We start from the raw sequence: 27,924 nt of genomic DNA, 5'->3' as shown, positions 1-27,924 counted from the left end.
TGTCTGTCTGTCTGTCTGTCTGTCTGTCTGTCTGTCTGTCTGTCTGTCTGTCTGTCTGTCTGTCTGTCTGTCTGTCTGTCTGTCTGTCTGTCTGTCTGTCTGTCTGTCTGTCTGTCTGTCTGTCTGTCTGTCTGTCTGTCTGTCTGTCTGTCTGTCTGTCTGTCTGTCTGTCTGTCTGTCTGTCTGTCTGTCTGTCTGTCTGTCTGTCTGTCTGTCTGTCTGTCTGTCTGTCTGTCTGTCCGTCCGTCGTCCGTCCGTCCGTCCGTCCGTCCGTCCGTCCGTCCGTCCGTCCGTCCGTCCGTCCGTCCGTCCGTCCGTCCGTCCGTCCGTCCGTCCGTCCGTCCGTCCGTCCGTCCGTCCGTCCGTCCGTCCGTCCGTCCGTCCGTCCGTCCGTCCGTCCGTCCGTCCGTCCGTCCGTCCGTCCGTCCGTCCGTCCGTCCGTCCGTCCGTCCGTCCGTCCGTCCGTCCGTCCGTCCGTCCGTCCGTCCGTCCGTCCGAGGGAGGCAGATTATGAAGCTTACCGAAAAGGAGTGTGGAGGGATTGGAGTGATGAGAGCTGTATAATTCATTTCCAGAATGGTTTATTTCTGTATCCCCTCATAGCTGATGCATTAGGGCACTTAAGCTATATACGTCTTTTTGCGGCTACCTCAGCCATTTTAACATGCGTAGAATGGCATATTGCCTATTACGGGCAATTTTTCTCTACCGCTTTGAAGATGCACATGTCTGTTTGCCGGCTTCTCTCCAACTCTCTAGCTAATTAGAGATGTTCTTACCAAACCATTGAGTTTTCTTCGCTTCACACTTCTTTGCCAACTCCAGTCTTTTCTTAACCTGACTACCCATCCACCAGGCCAAAACACCACGCCCACTAGTGTTTCTTTCCGGACATCTTGTAGAATGTGAACACATTCTGACTGCTCTGATTGGTCCCAGAAACCGCTGGGTTGGGCCTGAGCCAGCCGACATGATGACATTATCCAACTATGATAGTCTGATTGGTTGGAGACGATCCAATCGCTGATGAATTTGTTTTGTACAACGCCCCTCACCGATTTCGAGGATGGCAGTTTCAGACGATGTGTCTAGCGATCGATAGAGCAGCGGAATGAAAATCAGGATGAGTCGTCAGGCAAGCCTTTTCTAGCACACAGACCAAACTCTTACCTGGCAATTAGATGATTTTGTGCTATTTCTGTAGTCATTCTGACCTTGTCAACACTTATTATGTAGAGGCAAGAAGACGGCGCTATAACAGAATAATTATGGCCGTATGACAGCTTTATGGCAGTTTCTGACACTGTGGTGACAGCGTGACATTTTTATGATAGCCTAGCGACAGCGCTATGACAGGAGTGTGAAGGCTTTTCGAAGAGAATGGGACACCAACATTTCTGTGAATGGGGATTGTAATAAATTACAAAAATGATAACGATGATTGACTGGATGCTATTAAACGTCTCTTCCACAGTGACTCTCACACACTTACCTGGCGGCATTTAATGCATTTGGAGTATCACAAGATTAGCAGATTAGCCGTATTAGCAAAGTGGCCACTGCTCGGAGCACATTGATCTATTGTAAAGTCCCACTCTTACTAATAGTTCTATCAACTATGGGACTTAAGTCAAGTTGAACTTTGCACCTTTCCCAGGAGTAGACCATCCATAATGGAATTAGATCCACAAACCCTCTATTTTGCTGTCATGTATGACACATCAAATGTTAAGGTGGTTACTTCCCCCAAGCACAAGGCTGTTCAGTCAGTCGCTGAATAGCACAAGAGTCTGAAGAGTCTCTCCACTCGCCTTGTCAACATGGTAATAGCAATGCCAGGCTCTCACCTACACCCAACTTGCTGTCGTTAAATGTTGCTAGTGAGACAACAAACTTACAGTACCAGTCCAAAAAGTTTGGACACACATACATTCAAGTTTTTTTTTTTTACGTAAAAAAAAAAAAAGATTTTCTACATTGTAGAATAATGGTGAAGACATCAAAACTGTGAAATAACACACATGGAATCAAGTAGTAACCAACAAAGGGTTAAACAAATCTAAAAATATTTAATATTTTAGACTCTTCAAAGTTGCCATCCTTTGCCTTGATGACAGCTTTGCACACTCTTGGCATTCTTTCAACTTGCTTCATGAGTTAGTCACCTGGAATGCATTTCAATTAACAGGTGTGCCTTATTAATTTGTGGAATTTCTTTTCATGTTAATGTGTTTGAGCCAATCAGTTGAGTTGTGACAAGGTATGGGTGGTATATAGAAGACAGCCCTATTTGGTAAAAGACCAAGTCTATATTATGGCAAGAACAGCTCAAATAAGTAAAGATAAGTAACAGTACATCATTACTTTAAGGCATGAAGGTCAGTCAATCCGTTTCTTCAAGTGCAGTCCCAAAAACCATTGAGCGCTATGGTGAAACTGGCTCTCATGAGGGCCGCCACAGGAAAGGAAGACCCAGAGTTACCTCTGTTGCAGAGGATAAGTTCATTACATTTAACTGCACCTCAGATTGCAGCCCAAATAAATGCTTCACCGAGTTCAAGTAACAGTCACATCTCAACACCAACTGTTAAGAGGAGACTGTGTGAATCAGGCCTTTGTGGCCGAATTGCTGCAAAGAAACCACTAATAAAGAACACCAATAATAAGAAGAGACTTGCTTGGGTCAAGAAACACGAGCAATGGACATTAGACCGGTGGAAATTTGTCCTTTGGTCTGATGAGTCCAAATTTGAGAGTGATGGAGTGCGGCATCAGATGACCTGGCCTCTGCAATCACCCGACCTCAAGCCAAATTAGATGGTTTGGGATGAGTTGGAGGAAAAGCGAAGGAATGAAGGAAAAAGCAGCCAACAAGTGCTCAGCATATGTGGGAATTCATTCAAGACAGTTGTAAAAACATTCCTCATGAAGGTGGTTGACAGTGTGCAAAGCTGTTATCAAGGCAATGGGTGGCTACTTTGAAGAATCTACACTTTTTTGGTTACTACATGATTCCATATGTGTTATTTCATTGTTTTGTCTTCACTATTATTCTACAAAAACCCTTGAATGAGTAGGTATGTCCAAACTTTTGACTGGTACTGTACATCTTCTCAAAAAGCTTGGCATATGTCTTGGAATAGTATACAATTCTTTATATTTTTGGTCTAAATCTATCCCTGATCGCCCCTGCGGTCCTCGAGGCATGTACTTTATTAACACTGCTGTAGAAAGCTGATTACTGAAATATGGTTCCCACATGGGAAAGACCAACCCCCTCCGCCCCATCAAACTCACCGCCTTCTCTGTGCCACTGTGACGCTAGAGACTGATCCTCCCCCCAGGCAGCACCCCTCCTAATGTCTCATATGGTGACAAATGAAGGTATTACTCCCCCTGCCTGAGTTTTTAATGGCTCCTCCAGCTCCAACAAGCCCATACCAGAGCAGCCGATTGGAACTGATGGAGAGTGGGGTCCTCCCACTGAAATGGATCTGTTATGCATCCGTAATGGCCTTATCTGAATATCGTATGTATTTCAATCTGAGGGAATATTCATCACCTGCCCCAACCAAAAAAACGCCAATTACCAATGATTAAAGAGCTCGTTAGTAAATCAGGCAATGGGATGATGGGGTGAGATGGCTCTTGACTTGACATGAAAGCACTGATTGGAATGAAGCCCCTCAATGGAACATGAGGTATTTCAGTGAAGCTTGGAATGTTGTTCATCTGTATATACACTGCATTCGGAAAGTATTTAGACCCCTGGACTTTTTCCACATTTTGTTACGTTACAGCCTTATTCTAAAATGGAATAAATTGTTTTTCCCCCTCATCAATCTACACACAATACCCCATAAAGACAACGTGCAAAACAGGTTTTTATACGTTTTTGAAAATGTGTTAAAAATAAAAAATGGAAATCACTTTTTATGTTTGTACAACTTTATTGGAGTCCACCTGTGGTAAATTCAATTGATTGGACATGATTTGAAAAGGCACACACCTGTCTATATAAAGTCCCACAGTTGACAGTGCATGTCAGCGCAAAAACCAAACCATGAGGTCAAAGGAATTGTTAGTAGAGCTCTGACACAGGATTGTGTTGAGGCACACATCTGGGGAAGGGTACCAAAAAATGTATGCAGCATTGAAGGTCCCCAAGAACACGGTGGCCTCCATCATTCTTAAATGGAAGATGTTTGGAACCATCAAGACTCTTTCTAGAGCTGACCGCCCGGCCAAACAGAGCAATCGGGGGAGAAGGACCAAGCTTGGTCAGGCAGGTGAACAAGAACCCGAAGGTCACTCTGACAGAGCTCCAGAGTTCCTCTGTGGAGATGGGAGAACCTTCCAGAAGGACAACCATCTATGCAGCACTCCACCAATCAGGCCTTTATGGTAGAGTGGCCAGATGTGCCTTTTACAGAGGAGTGGCTTACATGACAGCCTGCTTAGAGTTTGTCAAAAGGCACCTAATGACTCAAAGACCATGAGAAACAAGATTCTCTGGTCAGATGAAACCAAGATTGAAACCTGCTCCAGAGCACTCAGGATCTCAGACATGGGCGAAGGTTCACCTTCCAACAGGACAACAACCCTAAGCACAGAGACAAAGAGTGGCTTTGGGACCAGTGGCCCAGCCAGAGCCCGGTCTTGAACCTGATCGAACATCTCTGGAGAGACCTGAAAATAGCTGTGCAACGACGCTCCCCATCCAACCTGACAGAGCTTAATAGGATCTGCAGAGAAGAATGGGATAAACTCCCCAAAACGGGTGCGCCACGCTTGTAGGCGTCATACCCAAGTGGACTTGAGGCTGTAATCACTGCCAAAGGTGCTTCAAAAAAGTACTGAGTAAAGGGTCTGAATACTGACATAAATGTGATATTTCAGTTTTTTAAATGTCTAAAAACCTGTTTTTGTTTTGTCATTATGGGGTAATGTGTGTAGATTGAGTGGGGGGAAAAAACCATTTAATCCATTTTAGAATTAGGCTGTTACGTATATCATGACGTGGCCCTCTTTGGGTATAGCGAGTACCATCCCTCTCTCTCTCTCCCTCCTACACCCAGGTTCTGTTATCTCAGGTCGTAAATTCCTGGAAGAGACTCTCTCTTCCTGGCCATGCAGTATAGAGAGAGAGAGTTTCACAGTAGAACAAAGGAACTTCTTCTACATCACAGAACTTGAGAACTGAACAATATCCATGTTTTGGAGAATGTGTAAACGGTCGGTGGAGAAGCCAGCTACGACTTTGTCCGTTTTGTTTCATGTTGTGACCTCATGAAAGACAATACAGCCACATTACCATAACTCTGTTTATACAGGAGCCTGGGTTATGAGGTTTGCGTCTAGTTATTGTATAAAATGAATGAGTAAAGATGAAACTATTTGCGAAATTATGTAATGTGATTTTAAACTGTTAATGTGAGAGAATTGTATTCCCTTTAAAGTTTAACTCAGTCGTTGGCCCGTCTACCATGAGCACCGACATGATCTGGCTCATGGGACAGCCCTTTTCTACTGTTAAGAATAAAACATCTGAAGAAATCCTCTTCAGACCATGCGTACCTCGATCACCGAGGGGGCAAAGGTTTGAGTAGAGACCACAAAAACCTCAGTATAAGCTAAGGTTGTAATGGTTGTTGAATTCCTAACCAAACCACATGGAGCATTGGCTACACTGTTGGAAATGGTTAAACGCTGAGACTATCGATCCCGACAGAATAAATGCAAATCTTAGATACTAACTACTAGTCTGCAGCTAGAAATGATGTTCCATTGGATGCGAAGACCGACAACTGCCGAAACATCTATCCATAACAACATTTCTGAATGGTACTCCGAAGTATCCATTCTAACCACGAAAGACTTCAAGGAAGCAGAGAGAGTGATGCGTGGATGAACTTTCCAACCGAAAGACGGACGATTCCAACAGAGACAAAGACGTCACAATGAGCGAAAATATTTATTGATTGCAATTTGTTCCGAATGAGTGTTCATGTGCAAAGGATTAGCATTTCAATTAATATAATTATCAACTGTGTAGGGATTCCTTTTATCTTTCCTGCCCAAATCAGTCCACACCCACTTTCCTTTGTCCACTAAGCCGTCATATCAGCTTAGCCCACTAGGGAACCTCCCCTATCATTTCCTTGTAACCATATCTACTGTTTGTTTATGCATTTCTGTGGTTATTTAGTTAGTTAGTAAATAAATGATTAAGCCAATTGGTGTATGGATGATTCATAGTAAAGGCTGGGTTTGTGCAGATAACCAACAATTTACGACGTTTGGAATGAGACTAACGTGAGGTAAAGAATAATTGATTCATTAGAAGACTAATTTATCAGATATTTATATATCTGAAGAGATATATTAGGAAAGTATAACTTTGTAAACTGAAGATTTTCCTTGGTGCCCCAATTTACATGATTAGTTTAATCACATAATAATAATTACAGAGAATTGATTTGATAAAGTCTTCACTTGAATGATGCCAAAGACATGACACGTAACAAAATGTGGAAAATGTCAAGGGGTCTGAATACTTTCTGAATGCACTGTAACTATGCTATACTTAAGCAAATCTGACCACCGGGGTCGTGGTCAGATTTGCCGAAAGTAGGGTGGTTTGTGGTATACGGCCAATGTACCACGGCTAATGGCTGCTTTGAGGATAACGCAGTGCCACTGACGCGATCCTCTACCAAAGACTGTGGGTTCTCCTTCTCCGTGGCCGACGTGAGTAAGACATTTAAGTATGTTAACCCTCGCAAGGCTGCTGGTCCAGACGGCATTCCCAGCCGCATCCTCAGAGCATGCGCAGTCCAGGTAGGAAACAACACAAGGGTGCATGCTCAACCCCCTCCTGTACTCCCTGTTCACCCATGACTGTGTAGCAAAGCACGCCTCCAACTCTATAAGCAAGTTAACTGACAATACAACAGTAGTAGGCTTGACCGAAAATGACGATACCGGGAGGAGGTGTGGGGTCTGGGAGTGTGGTGCCAGGAAAATAACCTCTCACTCAACGTCAACAAATCTAAGGAGATGATCGTGGACTTCAGGAGATAGCAGAGGGAGCACGCCCCTATCCACATCGACAGGACTGCAGTGGAGAAGGTGGAAAGCTTCAAGTTCCTCGGCGTACACATCACTGACAAACAGAAATGGTCCACCCACACAGACAGTGTGGTGAAGAAGGTGCAACAACCTCAGGAGGCTGAAGAAATGTGGCTTGGCACCTAGAACTCTCACTAACTTCTACAGATGCACAATTGAGAGCATCCTTTTCGGGCTGCATCACCGCCTGGACTGACTACTGCACTGCCCGAAACCGCAGGGCTCTCCAGAGGGTGGTGCAGTCTGCCCAACACATCACCTAGGGCAAACTACCTGCCTTCCAGGACACCTACAGCACCAGATGTCACAGGAAGGCCAAAAAGATAATGAAGGACAACAACGAGCCGAGCCACTGCCTGTTCACCCCAAATCATCCAGAAGGCAAGGTCAGTACAGGTGCATCAAAGCTGGGACCAAGAAACTGAAAAGCAGCTTCTATCTCAAGGCCATCAGACTGTTAAATAGCCATCCCTATCACATTAGAGGCTGCTGCCCTATACACACAGACTTGAAATAACTGGCCACTTTTATAAATGGAACACTGGTCACTTTACTTTGTTATTATTATTTTTTAAACATATTTTGCATTCTCATCTCATTTGTATATACTGTGTTTTGTTCTTCTGTATCTTAGTCTATGCCGCTCTGAAATTACTCATCCATATATTATATATTCTTAATTCCATATACAATACTATAGTCTACTAGGACCTATAGGTGGTATTAATACAGTACTCCTGCAGGCTTCATCTTTTTCTGCGAGAGAGAGCGAGCCTACGGCATTTGCCACTGATGGTGTAGGCTACCAGTCAGTGCAGGGAGTGAAGTAGACCTTTAGGAGTATCATTACCTGTGTTTGTGTACGGCTGTCAGTCTAACCTGTGGCCTTTTCAGCTGTATTTGTATCCAAGTGTTAAAAATGAAAGAGGGAAGGAAGTGAGGAAGAAGAGAGGGGAGAGGGAAAAGGGGAGAGATGCCCAGCTGGAAGCTGCTGTGTCCAATTAGAGGGAGTTGGTTGCTGGTACAAGTGTGTGCGTGCTTTCATGCTCACACCAGTGTAAGTGAGAGAGAGAGTGGGTGCTCGTGCAAGACTATATCGCACACCCAGCACGCACCCAGCCGCTCATAGTGAGAGAATTAGATTTGATAGACTAGGAAATCATAGTCATTCATTGATAAATCTATTATATTTTAGCACACTTCATTGTGAATAGCCTGGAGGCATGGATCCTGTCTGTCCTGCTGTGGGTGTTACTCGTCTTTCCTTCAGTAGACAGAGAGGACGGAGAGCTGTCTCTCTCTTTCTGCCTTCCTCCTCTTCTTACTCTCAATACTACACTCAATATAGATGTGGACTCTTATTCATTCTGGTTGATGAGCCAAGCAGCCAAGCAGCTTGAAAAACTCTGACTGTAAATTCTGACTCACCAGCTCTTTATAACCGTTCCCTACCTATTCTCACATGTCCATGCTCTTTCAATCTCCCTCTCTATCTCTGTCTCCCTCTCTCTTTCTCTCTCTCTACCCATCTGTGTCTCTACCGCTTTCTCCCTCTCTGTCTCCCTCGGGTCTCGCTCTCTGTCTTTCTCTCTCTACTGCTCTCTTTCTACCATTTTCTCTCTGTCTCTCTCTGTCGCTCTCTCTCTCTGTCTTTCTCTCTCTGTCACTCTCTCTCTGTCGCTCTCTCTCTCTCTGTCTTTCTCTCTCTCTACCTATCTATATCTCTCTACCGCTCTCTTTCTACCGCTTTCTCCCTCTGTCTCTCTCTCTCTCTCTGTCTTTCTCTCTCTCTACCTATCTATGTCTCTCTACCGCTCTCTTTCTACCATTTTCTCCCTCTGTCAATTCAATTCAATTCAATTCAAGGGCTTTATTGGCATGGGAAACATGTGTTAACATTGCCAAAGCAAGTGAGGTAGACAACATACAAAGTGAATATATAAAGTGAAAAACAACAAAAATGAACAGTAAACATTACACATACAGAAGTTTCAAAACAGTAAAGACATTACAAATGTCATATTATATATATATACAGTGTTCTAACAATGTACAAATGGCTAAAGGACACAAGATAAAATAAATAAGCATAAATATGGGTTGTATTTACAATGGTGTTTGTTCTTCACTGGTTGCCCTTTTCTCGTGGCTCTCTCTCTCTCTCTGTCTTTCTCTCTCTCTACCTATCTATGTCTCTCTACCGCTCTCTTTCTACCATTTTCTCCCTCTCTGTCTCTCTCTCTCTCTCTCTGTCGCTCTCTGACGCTCTCTCTCTACCTATCTATGTCTCTCTACCGCACTCTTTCTACCATTTTCTCCCTCTCTGTCGTTCTCTCCCTCCGTCTTTCTCTCTCTCTACCTATGTCTCTCTACCGCTCTCTTTCTACTATTTTCTCCCTCTCTGTCTCTGACGCTCTCTGTCGCTCTCTCCCTCTGTCTTTCTCTCTCTCTACCTATCTATGTCTCTCTACCGCTCTCTTTCTTCTGTCTCTGTCTCCCTCTCTCTTTCTCTCTCTCTACCCATCTGTCTCTCTACTGCTCTCTTTCTACCGTTTTCTCCCTCTGTCTCTCTCTGTCTCCCTCTCTCTCTCTCTGTCGCTCTCTCTCTACCCATCTATGTCTCTCTACTGCTCTCTTTCTACCGTTTTCTCCCTCTCTGTCTCTCTCTGTCTCCCTCTCTCTCTGTCGCTCTCTCTCTACCTATCTGTCTCTCTACTGCTCTCTTTCTACTGTTTTCTCCCTCTCTCTCTGTCGCTCTCTCTCTCTCTGTCGCTCTCTCTCTCTCTGTCGCTCTCTCTCTCTGTCGCTCTCTCTCTCTCTGTCGCTCTCTCTCTCTCTCTGTCGCTCTCTCTCTCTCTCTGTCGCTCTCTCTCTCTCTCTGTCGCTCTCTCTCTCTCTCTGTCGCTCTCTCTCTCTCTGTCGCTCTCTCTCTCTGTCGCTCTCTCTCTCTGTCGCTCTCTCTCTCTCTAGTCGCTCGCTCTCTCTAGTCGCTCGCTCTCTCTGTCGCTCTCTCTCTCTCTCTCACATACACAAACACACACACATATTTTAACCTCAATGGCTGTGTTGTGTTCTCTTGCAGAGGGCCTGGCTGTGGGTGTAGGGTTTGGAGCCATAGGAAAGACCTCATCTGCCACATTTGAGAGTGCCAGGTAAGAAAACAGAGACTTATACCACAACTGCCTTCCATACCTGTGTTCCAACACTGTGTAGATATCACCTTTGTCACCATATCACCCAGGCCCGAGTCTACACTATTGGTTAATGTGACCTATGTTTATGGCCACAGCTCCTTTAGGATTTAGACACATCTGGTTAATGGTTCGACCACGATCAGATGCCCTTGCTTTAGGTCTCGGTCATAAGAGCCTGGGATTTGATGTGTGCGTGCGTTTATCTGTGTGTGTGTGTGTGTGTCATCATAATCCTCCTCCACATACCATGTGATCAGTAGACAGGAGCATCACTTGTTCCTCCCGTTGAGAAAGCACTGTTTACTCTGTGGGGATGAGGAGGACAAAACAACCCGTATTTGTGCCTGGCTGCTCTGCTTTGTCTGGGCCCCGGCTCTCTGCTGTGTGCTGCTACCACCCGGTGGCCACCACTGGTACTCCATATTTAATTTATGAATAATGCATGAGCCTCCGAGGATGACAGTGGAGGCTCCTCAGAGGAGGAAGGGAGAACAATTTAAAAAGTTATCATTTTTAGATTAAACTATACTAAATATAATCACGTCACCAAATAATTGATTAAAACACATTATTTTGCAAGGAAGGTCTACAGTAGCCTTAATGGCACTCTGTAGAGTAGCACCATGGTGTAGCTGGACAACAGCTAGCTTCTGTCCTCCTCTGGGTACATTGACTTCAATACAAAACCAAGGAGGCTCATGGTTCTCACCCCTTCCATAGACTTACACAGTAATTATGACAACTTCCGGAGGATGTCCTCCAGCCTATCAGAGCTCTTGCAGCATGAACTGACATGTTGTCCACCCGATCAAAGGATCAGAGAATGAATCTAATACTGAAAGCATAAGCTACAGCTAGCTAGCACTGCAGTGCATCAAATGTGGAGAGTAGTTGACCCAGAGACAGAAGCAGTTTTGAACAAATTATTTTCTTCCAAAATGAAGGAGAAGCAAGAGACCGAATTTAATAAAAAATAAAAAAAATCACTTACTTAGCTAGCAAATGCAGCTAGCTAGTTTAGCCAACTCAAACAGAATGATGCTATGTTGCCTAGCTGGCTATCACTATCCAACACAACACTGGAACTCAAAAAGAAAGGAGGACCAAGGCACTCTTCGTATACTTAATTAAAACGCCTTTTTGTATGGCATGTTCAATAGAAACAAGGTTTTAAAAATCCGCGTTTCGTCTGCATCGCCTTCGTCAGGGAGTACAAAGAAATTATACAATGTTCTCTTTTGAAAAGAAAGAGGACATTGTCAAAAGAGGACATTGTCAAAAGAGGACATTGTCAAAAGAGGACATTGTCAAAAGAGGACATTGTATTATTTCTTTGCACTCCCTGACGAAGGCCATGCAGCCGAAACGCATCGGATTTTTAAAACCTCGTTTCTATTGAACATGCCATACAAATAAAGGCATTTTAATTAATTATATGAAGAGTGCCTTGGTCCTCCTTTCTTTTTGACGACCAATTCACCCCTTTTACCAAAGAGCACCATCTACCAAAACGTACTATTGTGTACCTTAGTAGCGCTTCCCTTCCTCCTCTTTCTACAACACTGGAACTCTTCCAAGTCAAGTTAAGCTTTGGTTTTACTAATTTATTGCCACCAGGGCCCGTCGGTGTAACTGCTTACTGATTGTACACTGTAACTTTACTGTGTGAATGTAGTGGGTTTAATAACGCATTAGTTCTATTAGCTATGTTGACTAGGACGTTACTTTAGTTAATATAGTGACAACGATGTAGGCTGTGTGTAGCAGTTATGGTTTGGAAAGTTTTTTTCACCTGGTCACATATAGTTGATGTGTTGTGCATTGAAGTCCACTGGTGAAGGGAAAAGGTGAGAAGAGGAGAGTGTGTAGATGTGAGAAGGAATACAATGTGGCTGCTATGAAAGTGAACTGTGTTTACATGTGATCAGGGGTGAATTCATTCGATTCTGTTGAAATATATTTTTTAAACGGAACAAAACGGGGATGAACATACCTGAATTTGTCCAATAGAAACTCTCTTTTGCAACTGTTGGACTAATGATTACACCCGAGATCAGCTAGATGCAGGCAAGAGTGTGCAAGGCGGTATTGAATGTCACTGTCTGTCCATGTCACTGTGTGTCACATCGAATTGGTCTCTCGACCTGTGTGTACCTACGTTGTAAACTTTCATTCATAAGCTAGGTTGTAGCAACCTCATGATGGGTATAGGGAAAATTTGAGAATCATGTAATAGCCTAAACCTATCGCTGTTAGATTGAACTGGGTGAATGGAATGTGAATGACAGTCATCCAATATGCTGTAATAGAAATAAGGCTGTGCTCATGAAGAAAATACAATTGAAGGGCACTGACCGCAACTGGAGTGAGCATATCTATTTGTCTGTCCGCGTATGCATCTGTCCATCTGTTTGTTGGTGTCTGTGCATGTTTCACCTGCTTGTGTGTGTGTCTCCATGTTTGTGTGTCTGGGTCTGTATGCGCATGCCTGGGCATGCATTTGTGTGTGTCTGTTAATGGTTTGATTGAGAGGCGGGAGGGAGGGGAGCAGGAATCCAGAGGAATGTGTGGAGATCGCCCTCCAGATGCGGACTAGCCGCTGGTGCTGGTCCGCTCGCTCCCTCTCTCTCCTAGTGAAAGCCTCTCTTGTCCTCTGGTAGCTGTGTTAGCCCTCTTTCAGGTGCAGCTCACAGGAGGTAGAGTGGATGCCGTGAGCAGGTTCTCTCCATCCCAGTGGCTTCGCCTTTCTCCAGCTGCAGTATAACCTCGTGTGTGTGCTGTCAGCCAGAGGAAAAGGGTGGTAGTCAGGTAATGTAGTGATTTAAACAGAGGCCTCCTCAGCCAAGCTGAGGAAAACAATCCCAAATGTATTTGCTTTTTTTATTCTTTGAGGATACATTCTTTCACATAATCAGTGGTATTGCAATGCGTTTCTACCTATCTTAACCAAGATGTTTTGGGGGACAGTCAATGAAATTCTAAATGTAGGATTACAGCATGCCTATTTGTGTGAATTGTCTGCAAATTGAGTGTAAAGTGGCCTCTTGTGCGCAGCCTCTTAGAGTGTATTGTAGTCATTAGTGTGAATAGGAAGAGAGTCAATCAATCAAATGTGGCTAGGAAAAACTCCCTAGGAAGAAACCTAGAGAGGAACCAGGCTATGAGGGGTGGCCAGTCCTCTTCTGTCTGTGCCGGGTGGAGATTATAACAGAACATGGCCAAGATGTTCAAATGTTCATAGATGACCAGCAGGGTCAAATAATAATAATCACAGTGGTTGTAGAGGGTGCAACAGGTCAGCACCTCAGGAGTAAATGTCAGTTGGTTTTTCATAGCCGATCATTGAGAGTATCTCTACGACTCCTGCTGTCTCAAGAGAGTTGAAAACAGCAGGTCTGGGACAGGGTAGCATGTCTGGTGAACAGGTCAGAGTTCCATAGGGGCAGGCAGAACAGTTGAAACTGGAGCAGCAGCATGGCCAGGTGGACTGGGGACAGCAAGGAGTCATCAGGCCAGTAGTCCTGAGGCATGGTCCTAGGGCTCAGGTCCTCCGAGAGAGAGAGAATTAGAGAGAGCATACTTAAATTCACACAGGACACCGGACAAGATTGGAGAAATACTCCAGACATAACAGACTGACCCTAGCCCCTGACACAAAATATTGCAGCATAAATACTGGAGGCTGAGGCAAGAGGGGTCGGGAGACACAATACCCCCGGAGAGGGCCAAACAGGCAGGTTATAACCCCACCCACTTTTCCAAAGCACAGCCCTCACACCACTAGAGGGATATCTTCAACCACCAACTTACTATCCTGAGACAAGGCCGAGTATAGCCCACGAAGATCTCCCCCACGGCACGAACCTATGGGGGGGCGCCAACCCGGACAGGAAAATCAAGAAAGTCTTTGTCACTGCAGCAGACCCAGTCAGTCCAATAGGGTTTCTGTTAGCCAGATTTTGGAAGATCACCAGAATGAAAAGCCAATAAATTATCATTTCGAAATAATGCTTTTTAGCCTATTAATTGATGTACAGTGCCTTGCGAAAGTATTCGGCCCCCTTGAACTTTGCGACCTTTTGCCACATTTCAGGCTTCAAACATAAAGATATAAAACTGTATTTTTTTGTGAAGAATCAACAAGTGGGACACAATCATGAAGTGGAACGACATTTATTGGATATTTCAAACTTTTTTAACAAATCAAAAACTGAAAATTGGGCGTGCAAAATTATTCAGCCCCTTTACTTTCAGTGCAGCAAACTCTCTCCAGAAGTTCAGTGAGGATCTCTGAATGATCCAATGTTGACCTAATGATGATAAATACAATCCACCTGTATGTAATCAAGTCTCCGTATAAATGCACCTGCACTGTGATAGTCTCAGAGGTCCGTTAAAAGTGCAGAGAGCATCATGAAGAACAAGGAACACACCAGGCAGGTCCGATATACTGTTGTGAAGAAGTTTAAAGCCGGATTTGGATACAAAAAGATTTCCCAAGCTTTAAACATCCCAAGGAGCACTGTGCAAGCGATAATATTGAAATGGAAGGAGTATCAGACCACTGCAAATCTAGCAAGACCTGGCCGTCCCTCTAAACTTTCAGCTCATACAAGGAGAAGACTGATCAGAGATGCAGCCAAGAGGCCCATGATCACTCTGGATGAACTGCAAAGATCTACAGCTGAGGTGGGAGACTCTGTCCATAGGACAACAATCAGTCGTATATTGCACAAATCTGGCCTTTATGGAAGAGTGGCAAGAAGAAAGCCATTTCTTAAAGATATCCATAAAAAGTGTTGTTTAAAGTTTGCCACAAGCCACCTGGGAGACACACCAAACATGTGGAAGAAGGTGCTCTGGTCAGATGAAACCAAAATGTAACTTTTTGACAACAAACGTTATGTTTGGCGTAAAAGCAACTCAGCTGAACACACCATCCCCACTGTCAAACATGGTGGTGGCAGCATCATGGTTTGGGCCTGCTTTTCTTCAGCAGGGACAGGGAAGATGGTTACAATTGATGGGAAGATGGATGGAGCCAAATACAGGACCATTCTTGAAGAAAACCTGATGGAGTCTGCAAAAGACCTGAGATTTGTCTTCCAACAAGACAATGATCCAAAACATAAAGCAAAATCTACAATGGAATGGTTCAAAAATAAACATATCCAGGTGTTAGAATGGCCAAGTCAAAGTCCAGACCTGAATCCAATCGAGAATCTGTGGAAAGAACTGAAAACTGCTGTTCACAAATGCTCTCCATCCAACCTCACTGAGCTCGAGCTGTTTTGCAAGGAGGAATGGGAAAAAAATTCTGTCTCTCGATGTGCAAAACTGATAGAGACATACCCCAAGCGACTTACAGCTGTAATCGCAGCAAAAGCTGGCGCTACAAAGTATCAACTTAAGAGGGCTGAATAATTTTGCACGCCCAATTTTTCAGTTTTTGATTTGTTAAAAAAGTTAGAAATATACAATAAATGTCGTTCCACTTCATGATTGTGTCCCACTTGTTGTTGATTCTTCACAAAAAAATACAGTTTTATATCTTTATGTTTGAAGCCTGAAATGTGGCAAAAGGTCGCAAAGTTCAAGGGGGCCGAATACTTTCGCAAGGCACTGTAAATGCATTTGAGCTGTCATGTTTATCGGGTGTCAAACTCATTCCATGGAGGGCCTAGTGTCTGTGGGTTTTTGTTTTTTCCTTTCAATTAAGCCCTAGACAACTAGGCACGGTGAGTTCTTCACTAATTAGTGACCTTATTTCATCAATCAAGTACAAGGGAGGAGCGAAAACCCGCAGACACTCTGCCCATCTTGGAATGAGTTTGACACATGGTCTATAGCAGGGTTCCCCAACTTGCGGGCCGAATGTGGCCTGCGGGTTTTTTTTATTTGGCCCCCTAAGTTTTTTGTTGTTGAATTTTCATTGTTGGACATAAGACTGTAAAAACACCAAGAATCCGTTCCAAGTGATTTTAATTTAGGAAAACTGTTCTCAACTATTCCCACGCATAATAGAGAATCTAAGCAAGGTTTGAAATTATTATATTTTGGTGAAACAATATATCTGTTTGGTCAATTTGCAATTATTTGTAATTATGTTCCGGCACCCCGACCATCCGCTCAATAAAAAATTGTTCTGATACTGAACCTAGTCGATCCCTGGTCTATAGGTACATTTGCATAATTTAGAATTAGCTAAATTGGTGCGTGTGTATTTTATTTTGTCGTAATGTATCTTATTTATTACATGTGCAACGAATACAGATACAGAAATTAGTTTGAGCCAAAGCTTGAGAGGTGTTGCATGTTCTGTTCCTGCTGGAGTGAGACATTCTTTTATAAGCCCAATTATTGTGCAACCATTATAAACTCAGTTACGTGTTAAAATAGGTTTTGATGGCCATGATTTAAAAATAACTGCTATTTTTATTTTTCAACTGGTAATTGAAGCAGCGATAGGCAGGCTTTCGCACGTCAATCACCACTTTGCAATGTGTGCTGAAGGCAATAAGCATTTTGCAAACATATACTTAATTGTTCGAAACCTGAACGTTTAACTTCATATTACCATGCATGTCTTACCTTGTTTCAAAGTAGCCGAGCCAAAATCCATTTCTATATACGTGGAGGCAATTATTTCATAAAGACTTGTGCCATTGAAATAAGTAGCCTATTTCTATCATGTTCTATTGTTTTTAAATCCGCTTTCTTTCTTTCATTGTCCAGTAGCCAAAGGCACCATTTTGGTCTATATTAGCAACCCATGCTAGCTGTTGCGTCTTAAGATCTCCCATCTTTCAACATTTCAAGCAGATATTTTCAACTGTCACATGAAACCGCTTGCAGGGGGAGTGAGCTTTTTGACAATGGTGTTTTCCGCTAATCACATTATGGAACGAAAATTTGCGTGTAGCCTCCTGCCGTGCGTGCATTGCTGCATAGCTATAATGTGAAGAAATATTTGTTTATCAACATTTTTTGCTAAATGTTTCGGATGTATTGCCTCAGACTCAATTATTTTTGAAGTTAGTTTGATGTACTGGTTGTTTGAATTTGGGATCTATCGTTCCACAACTGTCTCAGAGTCTATTTCTTGCACAGGGCCCAGTTTCCCAAAGTCATCTTAAGGCTAAGTTCATCGTTAGAACCTTTCGTAGGAGCATCGTTAAATCTCTGAGCTGTTTCCAAAAATCCTCATAATTAACATTGCACTTTAAAATGCTCAATCTTATGCCGGCCAAAGATTTGAGGAGAGAAAGCTGATCCGAGAGCAGCGGTTCCTTTCTTTCGATTCATACAACCAGTACAGTATTGACACAAGCTCCAACGAAGCACTTAGCAAACGTTCTCTCTGCTTTGTGTTTTGGGAAGTGCATGTTACGTCTTCGGCCGTTATAGGAAAGATACATCGTTAAAACACTCATAAGCCTATGTTCATTCGCTATCGGGAAACCAGCCCAGAACGATAAGCTGACCAATAGAAGAGGTCAACTTTTCTACTTATGGGGGATCGTAGATTGACATAGGCTAGTGATTTTTCTGTTTGTTGCTCATCTCGTCGGCTGAGGAAAAGTCAATGTGGACAGTTATTCTAACATCTTCATAGTGAGCATCAGAATTAGGTAAAAAGGACGTATACCACTGCATCCTTGACTTGCATGTTCTGTTAAATTACATTTAGATTGTGGTAATTCATCTTATGTCGGTCTGAGCACTGTGTCTGGATGCCATAATCAGGTTACGCACCCCAATGCAAATGGGTCCGGTAAATGTGTCAAACTTCCGGTAAATTAAAATGCTGCTGGTCAAATGTCCGGTGCCACATTTTCCTAACAGGAACCCTGACACACTCACACACACACACACAGAGTGGTCCAAACCACAGCATTCCTGTGCTGTTGGCTCAGTCCTCTGGGGTCTGCAGAGGTCCGGCCCTCCCCAGCAGAGAGCCCCTCTGAGCTCGGTGGTTTTAGCACCACTCTCTCTCTCCGTCTCTCTCTGCCTCTACCCCCATCTCTCTCTCCTCTCTCTGCCTCTCTCTCTCTCTGCCTCTCTCTCTCTCTCTGCCTCTCTCTCTCTCTCTGCCTCTCTCTCTCTCTCTGCCTCTCTCTCTCTCTCTGCCTCTCTCTCTCTCTCTGCCTCTCTCTCTCTCTCTGCCTCTCTCTCTCTCTCTGCCTCTCTCTCTCTCTGCCTCTCTCTCTCTCTCTCTCTCTCTCTCTCTCTCGCTGCCTCTCTCTCTCTCTCTCGCTGCCTCTCTCTCTCTCTCGCTGCCTCTCTCTCTCTCTCTCGCTGCCCTCTCTCTCTCTCTCTCTCTCGCTGCCTCTCTCTCTCTCTCTCTCTCGCTGCCTCTCTCTCTCTCTCTCTCTCTCGCTGCCTCTCTCTCTCTCTCTCTCTCGCTGCCTCTCTCTCTCGCTGCCTCTCTCTCTCGCTGCCTCTCTCTCTCGCTGCCTCTCTCTCTCGCTGCCTCTCTCTCTCGCTGCCTCTCTCTCTCTCTCTCTCTCTCTCTCTCTGCCTCTCTCTCTCTCTCTCTCTCTCTCTCTCTCTCTGCCTCTCTCTCTCTCTCTGCCTCTCTCTCTGCCTCTCTCTGCCTCTCTCTCTCTCTCTGCCTCTCTCTCTCTGCCTCTCTCTCTGCCTCTCTCTCTGCCTCTCTCTCTGCCTCTCTCTCTGCCTCTCTCTCTCTCTCTGCCTCTCTCTCTCTCTCTGCCTCTCTCTCTCTCTCTGCCTCTCTCTCTCTCTCTCTCTCTCTCTCTGCCTCTCTCTCTCTCTCTGCCTCTCTCTCTCTCTCTGCCTCTCTCTCTCTCTCTGCCTCTCTCTCTCTCTGCCTCTCTCTCTCTCTCTCTCTGCCTCTCTCTCTCTCTGCCTCTCTCTCTCTCTGCCTCTCTCTGCCTCTCTCTGCCTCTCTCTGCCTCTCTCTCTCTCTCTCTGCCTCTCTCTCTCTCTCTCTCTCTCTCGCTGCCTCTCTCTCTCTCTCTCGCTGCCTCTCTCTCTCTCTCGCTGCCTCTCTCTCTCTCTCGCTGCCTCTCTCTCTCTCTCTCGCTGCCTCTCTCTCTCTCTCTCGCTGCCTCTCTCTCTCTCTCTCTCGCTGCTCTCTCTCTCTCTCGCTGCCTCTCTCTCTCTCTCTCTCTCTCGCTGCCTCTCTCTCTCGCTGCCTCTCTCTCTCGCTGCCTCTCTCTCTCGCTGCCTCTCTCTCTCGCTGCCTCTCTCTCTCGCTGCCTCTCTCTCTCGCTGCCTCTCTCTCTCTCTCTCTCTCTCTCTCTGCCTCTCTCTCTCTCTCTCTCTCGCTGCCTCTCTCTCTCTCTCTGCCTCTCTCTCTGCCTCTCTCTGCCTCTCTCTCTCTCTCTGCCTCTCTCTCTCTGCCTCTCTCTCTGCCTCTCTCTCTGCCTCTCTCTCTGCCTCTCTCTCTCTCTCTCTCTCTGCCTCTCTCTCTCTCTCTGCCTCTCTCTCTCTCTCTGCCTCTCTCTCTCTCTCTCTCTCTCTCTGCCTCTCTCTCTCTCTCTGCCTCTCTCTCTCTCTCTGCCTCTCTCTCTCTCTCTGCCTCTCTCTGCCTCTCTCTGCCTCTCTCTCCTCTCTCTCTCTGCCTCTCTCTCTCTCTCTCTGCCTCTCTCTCTCTCTCTGCCTCTCTCTCTCTCTCTGCCTCTCTCTCTCTGCCTCTCTCTCTCTCTCTGCCTCTCTCTCTCTCTCTGCCTCTCTCTCTCTCTCTGCCTCTCTCTCTCTCTCTGCCTCGCTCTGCCTCTCTCTCGCTCGCTCTGCCTCTCTCTCGCTCGCTCTGCCTCTCTCTCGCTCTGCCTCGCTCTGCCTCTCTCTCGCTCTGCCTCGCTCTGCCTCGCTCTGCCTCTCTCTCTCGCTCTGCCTCTCTCTGCCTCTCTCTCTCTCTGCCTCTCTCTCTCTCTCTGCCTCTCTCTCTCTCTGCCTCTCTCTCTCTCTCTCTGCCTCTCTCTCTCTCTCTGCCTCTCTCTCTCTCTCTCTGCCTCTCTCTCTCTCTCTCTGCCTCTCTCTCTCTCTCTGCCTCGCTCTGCCTCTCTCTCGCTCGCTCTGCCTCTCTCTCGCTCGCTCTGCCTCTCTCTCGCTCTGCCTCTCTCTCTCTGCCTCGCTCTGCCTCTCTCTCTCTGCCTCGCTCTGCCTCTCTCTCTCGCTCTGCCTCTCTCTCTCTCGCTCTGCCTCTCTCTCGCTCGCTCTGCCTCTCTCTCGCTCGCTCTGCCTCTCTCTCGCTCGCTCTGCCTCTCTCTCGCTCGCTCTGCCTCTCTCTCGCTCGCTCTGCCTCTCTCTCGCTCTGCCTCGCTCTGCCTCTCGCTCGCTCTGCCTCTCTCTCGCTCTGCCTCGCTCTGCCTCTCTCTCGCTCTGCCTCTCTCTCGCTCTGCCTCTCTCTCGCTCTGCCTCGCTCTGCCTCTCTCTCGCTCTGCCTCTCTCTCGCTCTGCCTCGCTCTGCCTCTCTCTCGCTCTGCCTCTCTCTCGCTCTGCCTCTCTCTCGCTCTGCCTCGCTCTGCCTCTCTCTCGCTCTGCCTCTCTCCTCTGCTCGCTCTGCCTCGCTCTGCCTCGCTCTGCCCGCTCTGCCTCTCTCGCTCTGCCTCTCTCTCGCTCTGCCTCTCTCTCGCTCTGCCTCTCTCTCGCTCTGCCTCTCTCTCGCTCTGCCTCTCTCTCTCTCGCTCTGCCTCTCTCTCTCTCGCTCTGCCTCTCTCTCTCTCGCTCTGCCTCCCTCTCTCTCGCTCTGCCTCTCTCTCTCTCGCTCTGCCTCTCTCTCTCTCGCTCTGCCTCTCTCTCTCTCGCTCTGCCTCTCTCTCTCTCGCTCTGCCTCTCTCTCGCTCGCTCTGCCTCTCTCTCGCTCGCTCTGCCTCTCTCTCGCTCGCTCTGCCTCTCTCTCGCTCGCTCTGCCTCTCTCTCGCTCGCTCTGCCTCTCTCTCGCTCGCTCTGCCTCTCTCGCTCTGCCTCTCTCTCGCTCGCTCTGCCTCGCTCTGCCTCTCTCTCGCTCGCTCTGCCTCTCTCTCGCTCGCTCTGCCTCTCTCTCGCTCGCTCTGCTCTCGCTCGCTCTCTCTCGCTCGCTCTGCCTCTCTCTCGCTCGCTCTGCCTCTCTCTCTCTGCCTTTCTCTCTCTCTCTCTCTCTCTCTCGCTCTCTCTCTCTGCCTCTCTCTCTCTCTCTCTGCCTCTCTCTCGCTCTCTCTGCCTCTCTCTCGCTCTCTCTGCCTCTCTCTCTCTCTCTGCCTTTCTCCCTCTCTCTCTCTCTGCCTTTCTCCCTCTCTCTCTCTCTCTCTGTCTCTCTCTCTGTCTCTCGCTCTCTCTGCCTATCTCTCTCTCTCTCTCTGTCTCCTGGATTGGCCAGGGCAGAAATGGGCTGTTTTCAGACTACAGTCTAGTCATAATATAGCTGTCATAATGAACCCAATATGGAAAAAGTACTATACGATTTGGCATGAGATATGGAATCAAAACAGAATCATGCCTTACTGTGAAAACCTTTTGATATTTCTGTAACATTGAGCTCATGCTCTTCCTGTTAGCTGGACGGTTTTCCTGGAGCAGAGATCAAAGCCATTGTGACTCGCTGCATCCGGGCACTTCTATTGGAGGTGGCAGTGGTGGGCGGAGCTTGCACTGTGGTGTCAGCCAATTGAACTGAATCGTCCCCTATGCCATTTCACACACACAAACAAACACACACACACAGGTGGCTATGAGGGCCGGAGTGCAGACAAATCCTGCCGTTATTACAGATGTCAATGAGATTTCAATGAGAGGGAGGTATAGGGTGTTGGTGTGCATGGTGTTTCACTCCTTCACTAACCACTCGACTCTTTCTCTCACACAGCACAAGAATAGTGTCTTTATGAAGTCAGGTTCCACTATGGCACTCAGGCCCTCTTAAAGCAGCTGACAGATGTTTGATACGCTGTAATTCACACTGCTTATAACACATTTGCACAGTCACTCAACAGGCATTCTTTTAAGAAGGACTTGTGTGTCTGGCAGTAGATTTTCAGTGTACTGTACAGTCTCCCCCTGACAGGCCCCTCAACCAATGCTGTTAGTTCCCAGTGCTGGGCATAACACTTCTGTAGACTGGGCTGAGATCATTTAGACAGCCATCCAATGGTGTGTGTGTGTGTGTGTGTGAAGCATGCCTGTCCTGATAGGTGAGAAATGGTTTGACACTCCTGTCTTCTCTTTCCTTACGCTCCTCCAATAGCCTCCTCAGCAGACGGTCAGTTTATTTTTATTTTTGTTTATACCTTTCTTTGGGGCCATTCACAATTCTGCAATATTGAGTGTTATGCTGTTTATAACCAACGTGTCGCTGAGGTCCGTGGACTTCAACGTGTCGCTGAGGTCCGTGGACTTCGACGTGTCGCTGAGGTCCGTGGACTTCGACGTGTCGCTGAGGTCCGTGGACTTCGACGTGTCGCTGAGGTCCGTGGACTTCGACGTGTCGCTGAGGTCCGTGGACTTCGACGTGTCGCTGAGGTCCGTGGACTTCGACGTGTCGCTGAGGTCCGTGGACTTCGACGTGTCGCTGAGGTCCGTGGACTTCGACGTGTCGCTGAGGTCCGTGGACTTCGACGTGTCGCTGTAGCTTCAGAGTTTTAAGGGAAGGAGAGCGAGTAGAGTGCAAGACGGAGAGAGAGACAAGTAACAATGTCTTACCCCATCATAACCCACAATATAATGTGGTAAACAGTGTCTTTGAACGAACAACACATACACACTACTATTTATTTTTTAATGATTTATTCATTGTAGTAAGAGGAGCGTTGGGTCTCCAATAGGGTCTTATATACACACACCTCGGCGGGTAGCACTACACGAGACACGTGTCCTCAATGGAAAATGTTTACCTAAAGCCAAGGACTTTTTATAACATTTGATAAGATGTTTTTACCACATAGCGAGTTATTTGTATCTATGTTGTTTGAGACCCATGAGACGTGTCCAACTGTTGTTTAGTAAATTATATTATATTTCTCTGCAGTTTGTCAATGTATTTTTGCATGGTAGAAGTTCTACATCAGTTAGGGCAGAGCAGTTAAAGGTCCAATGCAGCTTTTTTTTATATCATTATCAAATCATTTCTGGGTATAAATGAAATACCTTGCTTTGATTGTTTTCAATTAAAATTGTAAAAAATTTACAAAAATTGCTTCCTGAAAAAATAGACATTTCTCAAGCAAAAATTTTGATAGGACTGTCTGGGAGTGGTCTGAGTGGGAAGGGGAACACTGAAAACGAGCTGTTATTGGCAGAGAGGTTTGGAACTCTCTTACTTATTGGTCTATCACATCATTTCCCTCCTGGTGACATCACCAGGAAGGCCAAAGCAGGCTGACAGCTCTTACACTAAAAAGGCATGATCATAATTTTCACAATGTGACCGTAATATTCCATCCTCATAGTGTGGAAATATACACTGATCGAAAATGCAACATGTAAAGTGTTGGTCCCATGTGTCATGAGCTGAAATAAAAGATCCCTGAAATGTTCCATATAGACAAAAAGCTTATTTCTCTCTAATTTTGTGCACAAATGTATTTACTTCCCTGTTAGTGAGCATTTCTCCTTTGCCAAGATAATTCATTCACCTGACAGATGTGGCATATCAAGCTCATTAAACAGTGTGATCATTACACAGGTGAACCTTGTTCTGGGGACAATAAAAGGCCACTAAAATGTGCAGTTTTGACACCCAACAATGCTACAGATGTTTTGAGGGAGCACGCAATTGGCATGCTGACAGTATGAATGTCCACCAGAGCTGTTGCCAAAGAATTGAATGTTAATTTCTCTATCATAAGCCGCCTCCAACGTCGTTTTAGAGAATTTGGAGGCACGTCCAACCCGGACTCACAACCACAGACCACTTGCATGGCAACATGTGGGCGAGCGGTTTACTGATGTCAATATTATGAACAGAGTGCCCCATGGTGGCTGTGGAGTTACTGTATTGGCAGGCATAAGCTACGGATAATCAACACAATTGGATTTTATTGATTGCAATTTGAATGCGCAGAGATACTGTGACGAGATCCTGATGCCCATTGTCGTGCCATTCATCCGCCGCCATCACCTCATGTTTCAGCATGAAAATGCACAGCCCCATGTTGCAAGGATCTGTACACAATTCCTGAAAGCTAAAAATGTCCCAGTTCTTCCATGGCCTGCATACTCACCAGAGATGTTTCCCATTGAGCATGTTTGGGATGCTGTTGATCAACGTGTATGACCGCGTGTTCCAGTTCCCACCAATATCCACCAACTTTGTACAGCCATTGAAGAGGAATGGGACAACATTCCACAGGCCACAATCAACAGCCTGATCAACTCTATGCGAAGGAGATGTGTCGTGCTGCATGAGGCAGATGGTGGTCACACTAGATACTGACTGGTTTTCTGATCCACGCCCCTACCTTTTTTTTTTAAAGGTATATGTCACCAACAGATGCATATTTGTTTTTACAGTCAGGTGAAATCCATAGACTGGGGCCTAATTTATTTATTTCAATTGACTGATTTTCTTATATGAGCTGTTACTCAGTAAAATCTTTGAAATAGTTTAATGTTGTGTTTATATTTTTGTTCAGTATATATAAAACGCAGGCAATTCACGTTTTTGACCTCACTGGGCCTTTTAATGTGCAACTTTTCACTTGATCACATGAGTAATACAACACTCACATTGTTTTGGTGTTTTGTCCATTCGTCCACTCTTAATAAAATCCACCAAAGTTGTGTATATCAGCAGTCAAGTTTTCAAAGTAAATCACTTTCAGTAGAGCAAAAAAACATTCCTTGATTCATCAACTTCCAGATCATTCTGTGCTTCCAACTTTGTGGCAAAAGTTTGGGGAAGGCCCTTTCCTCTTTCAGCAAGACAATCCCTCCTGTGCACAACGCGAGGTCCATACAGAAATGGTTGGTCAAGGTCGGTGTGCAAGAACTTGACTGGCCTGCACAGAGCCCTGACCTCAACCCCAGCAAACCCCTTTTGGGATGAATTGGAACCCCGACTGCGAGCCAGGCCTAATCGCCCAACATCAGTTCCCGATCTCACTAATGCTCTTGTGGCAGAATGGAAGAAAGTCTCCACAGCAATGTTCCAACATCTAGTGGAAATCTTTCCCAGAAGAGTGGAGGCCGTTATAGCAGGAAAGGGGAACCAACTCCATATCAATGTGCATGATTTTGGAATGAGATGTTGGCAGGTGTTCACATACATTTGGTCATGTGTACCTTATTCTCATACCCCATGTTACAACACATTGTTTAACTTTTTGTACACATTGTTTTTGTGAACAATTCACACAGTATAATTGATTTGTAATGTTTAATTAATAGTAGCAAGAGGAGCGTTTGGATCTCCAAGAGGGTCTTTCAATACAGACTTTTCACCTGAGATCATTATAGCATTCATTGCGCATTCCGAATGTTCTCACACAGGGAAGACTCGGACGTAGTGGTCGGGCATTTAAAATGATTTCGCTATTCCAATAATATCCCCCCTAAAATATGGATATCCGGATATTCGAAATGCATATCATGTTTAAATTTTTTTATGTATGTACACTATTCCTAAATGAATGATAACATAGTACATCGCTATTAGACTTTTACCCATGTGCAATACCTGCTCTATTTGTCTATTACAAAAAACACTATCACATCCACTTTTCACTTCTCATTGCCAATGTTGTATGTGCCCGTTAGGTGTAAAAGTATGTTCTGTACATCTGTCTCCTACTGGTCATTCAGCCTGCTTTTTAATGCTTTATTCGTTGTAGTAAGAGGAGCGTTGGGTCTCCAAGAGGGTGTTACAGTACAGACTCACCTGAGACCATTACAGCAGTTGGCGTTCTCACATAGGGAAGAGCAGGAAGCCACTAAAGATATTGTGATTATAATCACTATCAAAGAGCTGGTTCTTTGAGGGGAGCCTCATGTACACCACATCTCCCTTCTCCAGCTCCTCCACCTCTCTCTCGCTGGCTGTCACTCTGGCGCCCATGGCTGACAGTTCAGCTCCTTGGCCTGAAACAAAAGCCGTTAATGGAAACGAAAGCCGTTCATTTTGACAGTCTATATAAAATCTTGTTCATACACCCAGTAAGGAGAAATGAGTTACCTGCATTCATTCTTCAGTTTCTCTACCTAGCCCTCGGTTGCTGTCGTTCTTGCCTCCATAACTCACAGCTTGTCTCGCTCCTCTGAAACGATATCTCTCAGCTTCAGCGCAAATTCTTTCAGCTTCAGGACATATTCTCTCAGCTTCTGCACCTCAGTCAAGCAGTCATGTCCGGTGGGTGTGCGTTCGTCGGTCGTGACAGTAGCTTCAGTCCGTCTGCGCACTATCTGAACTCCACTCACTATGCTCTCTCTGCCCGTGCTGTGACCCTGTTGAGTGATGTCATTCTCTCTGAGCCATCCACTCCCTCCCTGAGCCCGTCACCCAGACAGACAGAACAGCAACACCAGCAGAGCTACAGCACCCTTCATTCTGAAACAATGCCTCTTCAGATATGATGCAGTTGATGATGCTCAGTCCCCCTCTTTATACGCACACACACATCCGAGGTAGAGCTAAGTGAGACCGGTTCATCACGGAACATTTTTATTAAACTAAAGCCCAAGATTTGAGAACTTTTGATCAGATAAGTTTAGCCACGTAGCAAGTCATTTCAACCGATGCTGTCCAAGACCGTGAGAAATCTGCAACTGTTCTTTAGTAAATGATCTCCTAATTTCTTTGCACAGTTTGTCGATACATTTTTGTCTGGTTGAATTGTCGCCAGTGTTAACAATATGGTCCCTGTGATGTGGTTATATTTTTATAATGAGACTATTTTAGTTATAAATAATGTAATAGTCTAAAACAATGTTGTGGAGGTTTCAAACAGACCAATCACTGAGATGAGATTACCATTGACGCGGCAGGTAGCCTAGTGGTTAGAGCATTGGACTACTAACCAAAAGGTTGCAAGATTGCAAGATCAAATCCCCGAGCTGACGAGGTAAAACAATCTGTCGTTCTTCCCTGAACATGGCCGTCGTTGTAAATAAGAATTTGTTCTTAACTGACTTGCATCCTTAAATAAATGTAACATAAAAAATAAAAAAATGTGAACAGTTGTAAATATTGCATATTGTACCTGAAAAAGAGTGCCACCTGGCAATGAGAAGTGGAAGTGATAGTGGTCCCTGCATATGTGCTATGTTATGCTGCTTATATACAGTGTTACGTTATTAAGGCTAGCAGGCTAACATAGCCTAATATAACCATAGCACAATGGAAAAGCACACTATATGCAGTGGATAACCAAGCACACCATAGGAACAGGGCCAACTAGCAGCTTATTGCAGTACCAGTAAGTTAGCACGCTAGGCTAGCAGGCCAAAGCACAACATCGCTATTAATGTATTACCACTGTGCAATAACTGCTTTATTTCGCTCTATTACAGACAGAAATCTCTTTCTCTCTCTCCCTCTTTCTCATTCTCTTCATTCTCTCTCTTTCTCTCCCTCCCTCAGTACTGAGGACTGGACAGGCGTGGTTCCGTCTGTTCTGGGCCAGTCCTGTCCTGATGCCGCAGCTGAACAAACATAGCTGCCATG

The 27,924-nt window shown here is 45.4% G+C and overlaps 1 protein-coding gene across 2 annotated transcripts in view; it reads left to right on the top strand.

Annotated features, from left to right (window-relative positions):
* The window catches only part of slc39a11 (solute carrier family 39, member 11), a 127,763-nt gene that overhangs the window by 93,924 nt on the left and 5,915 nt on the right, over positions 1-27,924 (top strand). For both annotated transcript variants that reach the window (XM_020453529.2, XM_020453528.2), the window contains exon 7: positions 10,214-10,283. In XM_020453529.2, coding sequence (XP_020309118.2) covers positions 10,214-10,283 — 70 coding nt within the window. The remainder of the gene's footprint in view (positions 1-10,213; positions 10,284-27,924) is intronic.

This window comes from Oncorhynchus kisutch, linkage group LG20 (genome assembly GCF_002021735.2).
Source record: "Oncorhynchus kisutch isolate 150728-3 linkage group LG20, Okis_V2, whole genome shotgun sequence".
NCBI classification, from domain to species: Eukaryota; Metazoa; Chordata; class Actinopteri; order Salmoniformes; family Salmonidae; genus Oncorhynchus; species Oncorhynchus kisutch.
This window is presented reverse-complemented; position numbering and strand designations above follow the sequence as displayed.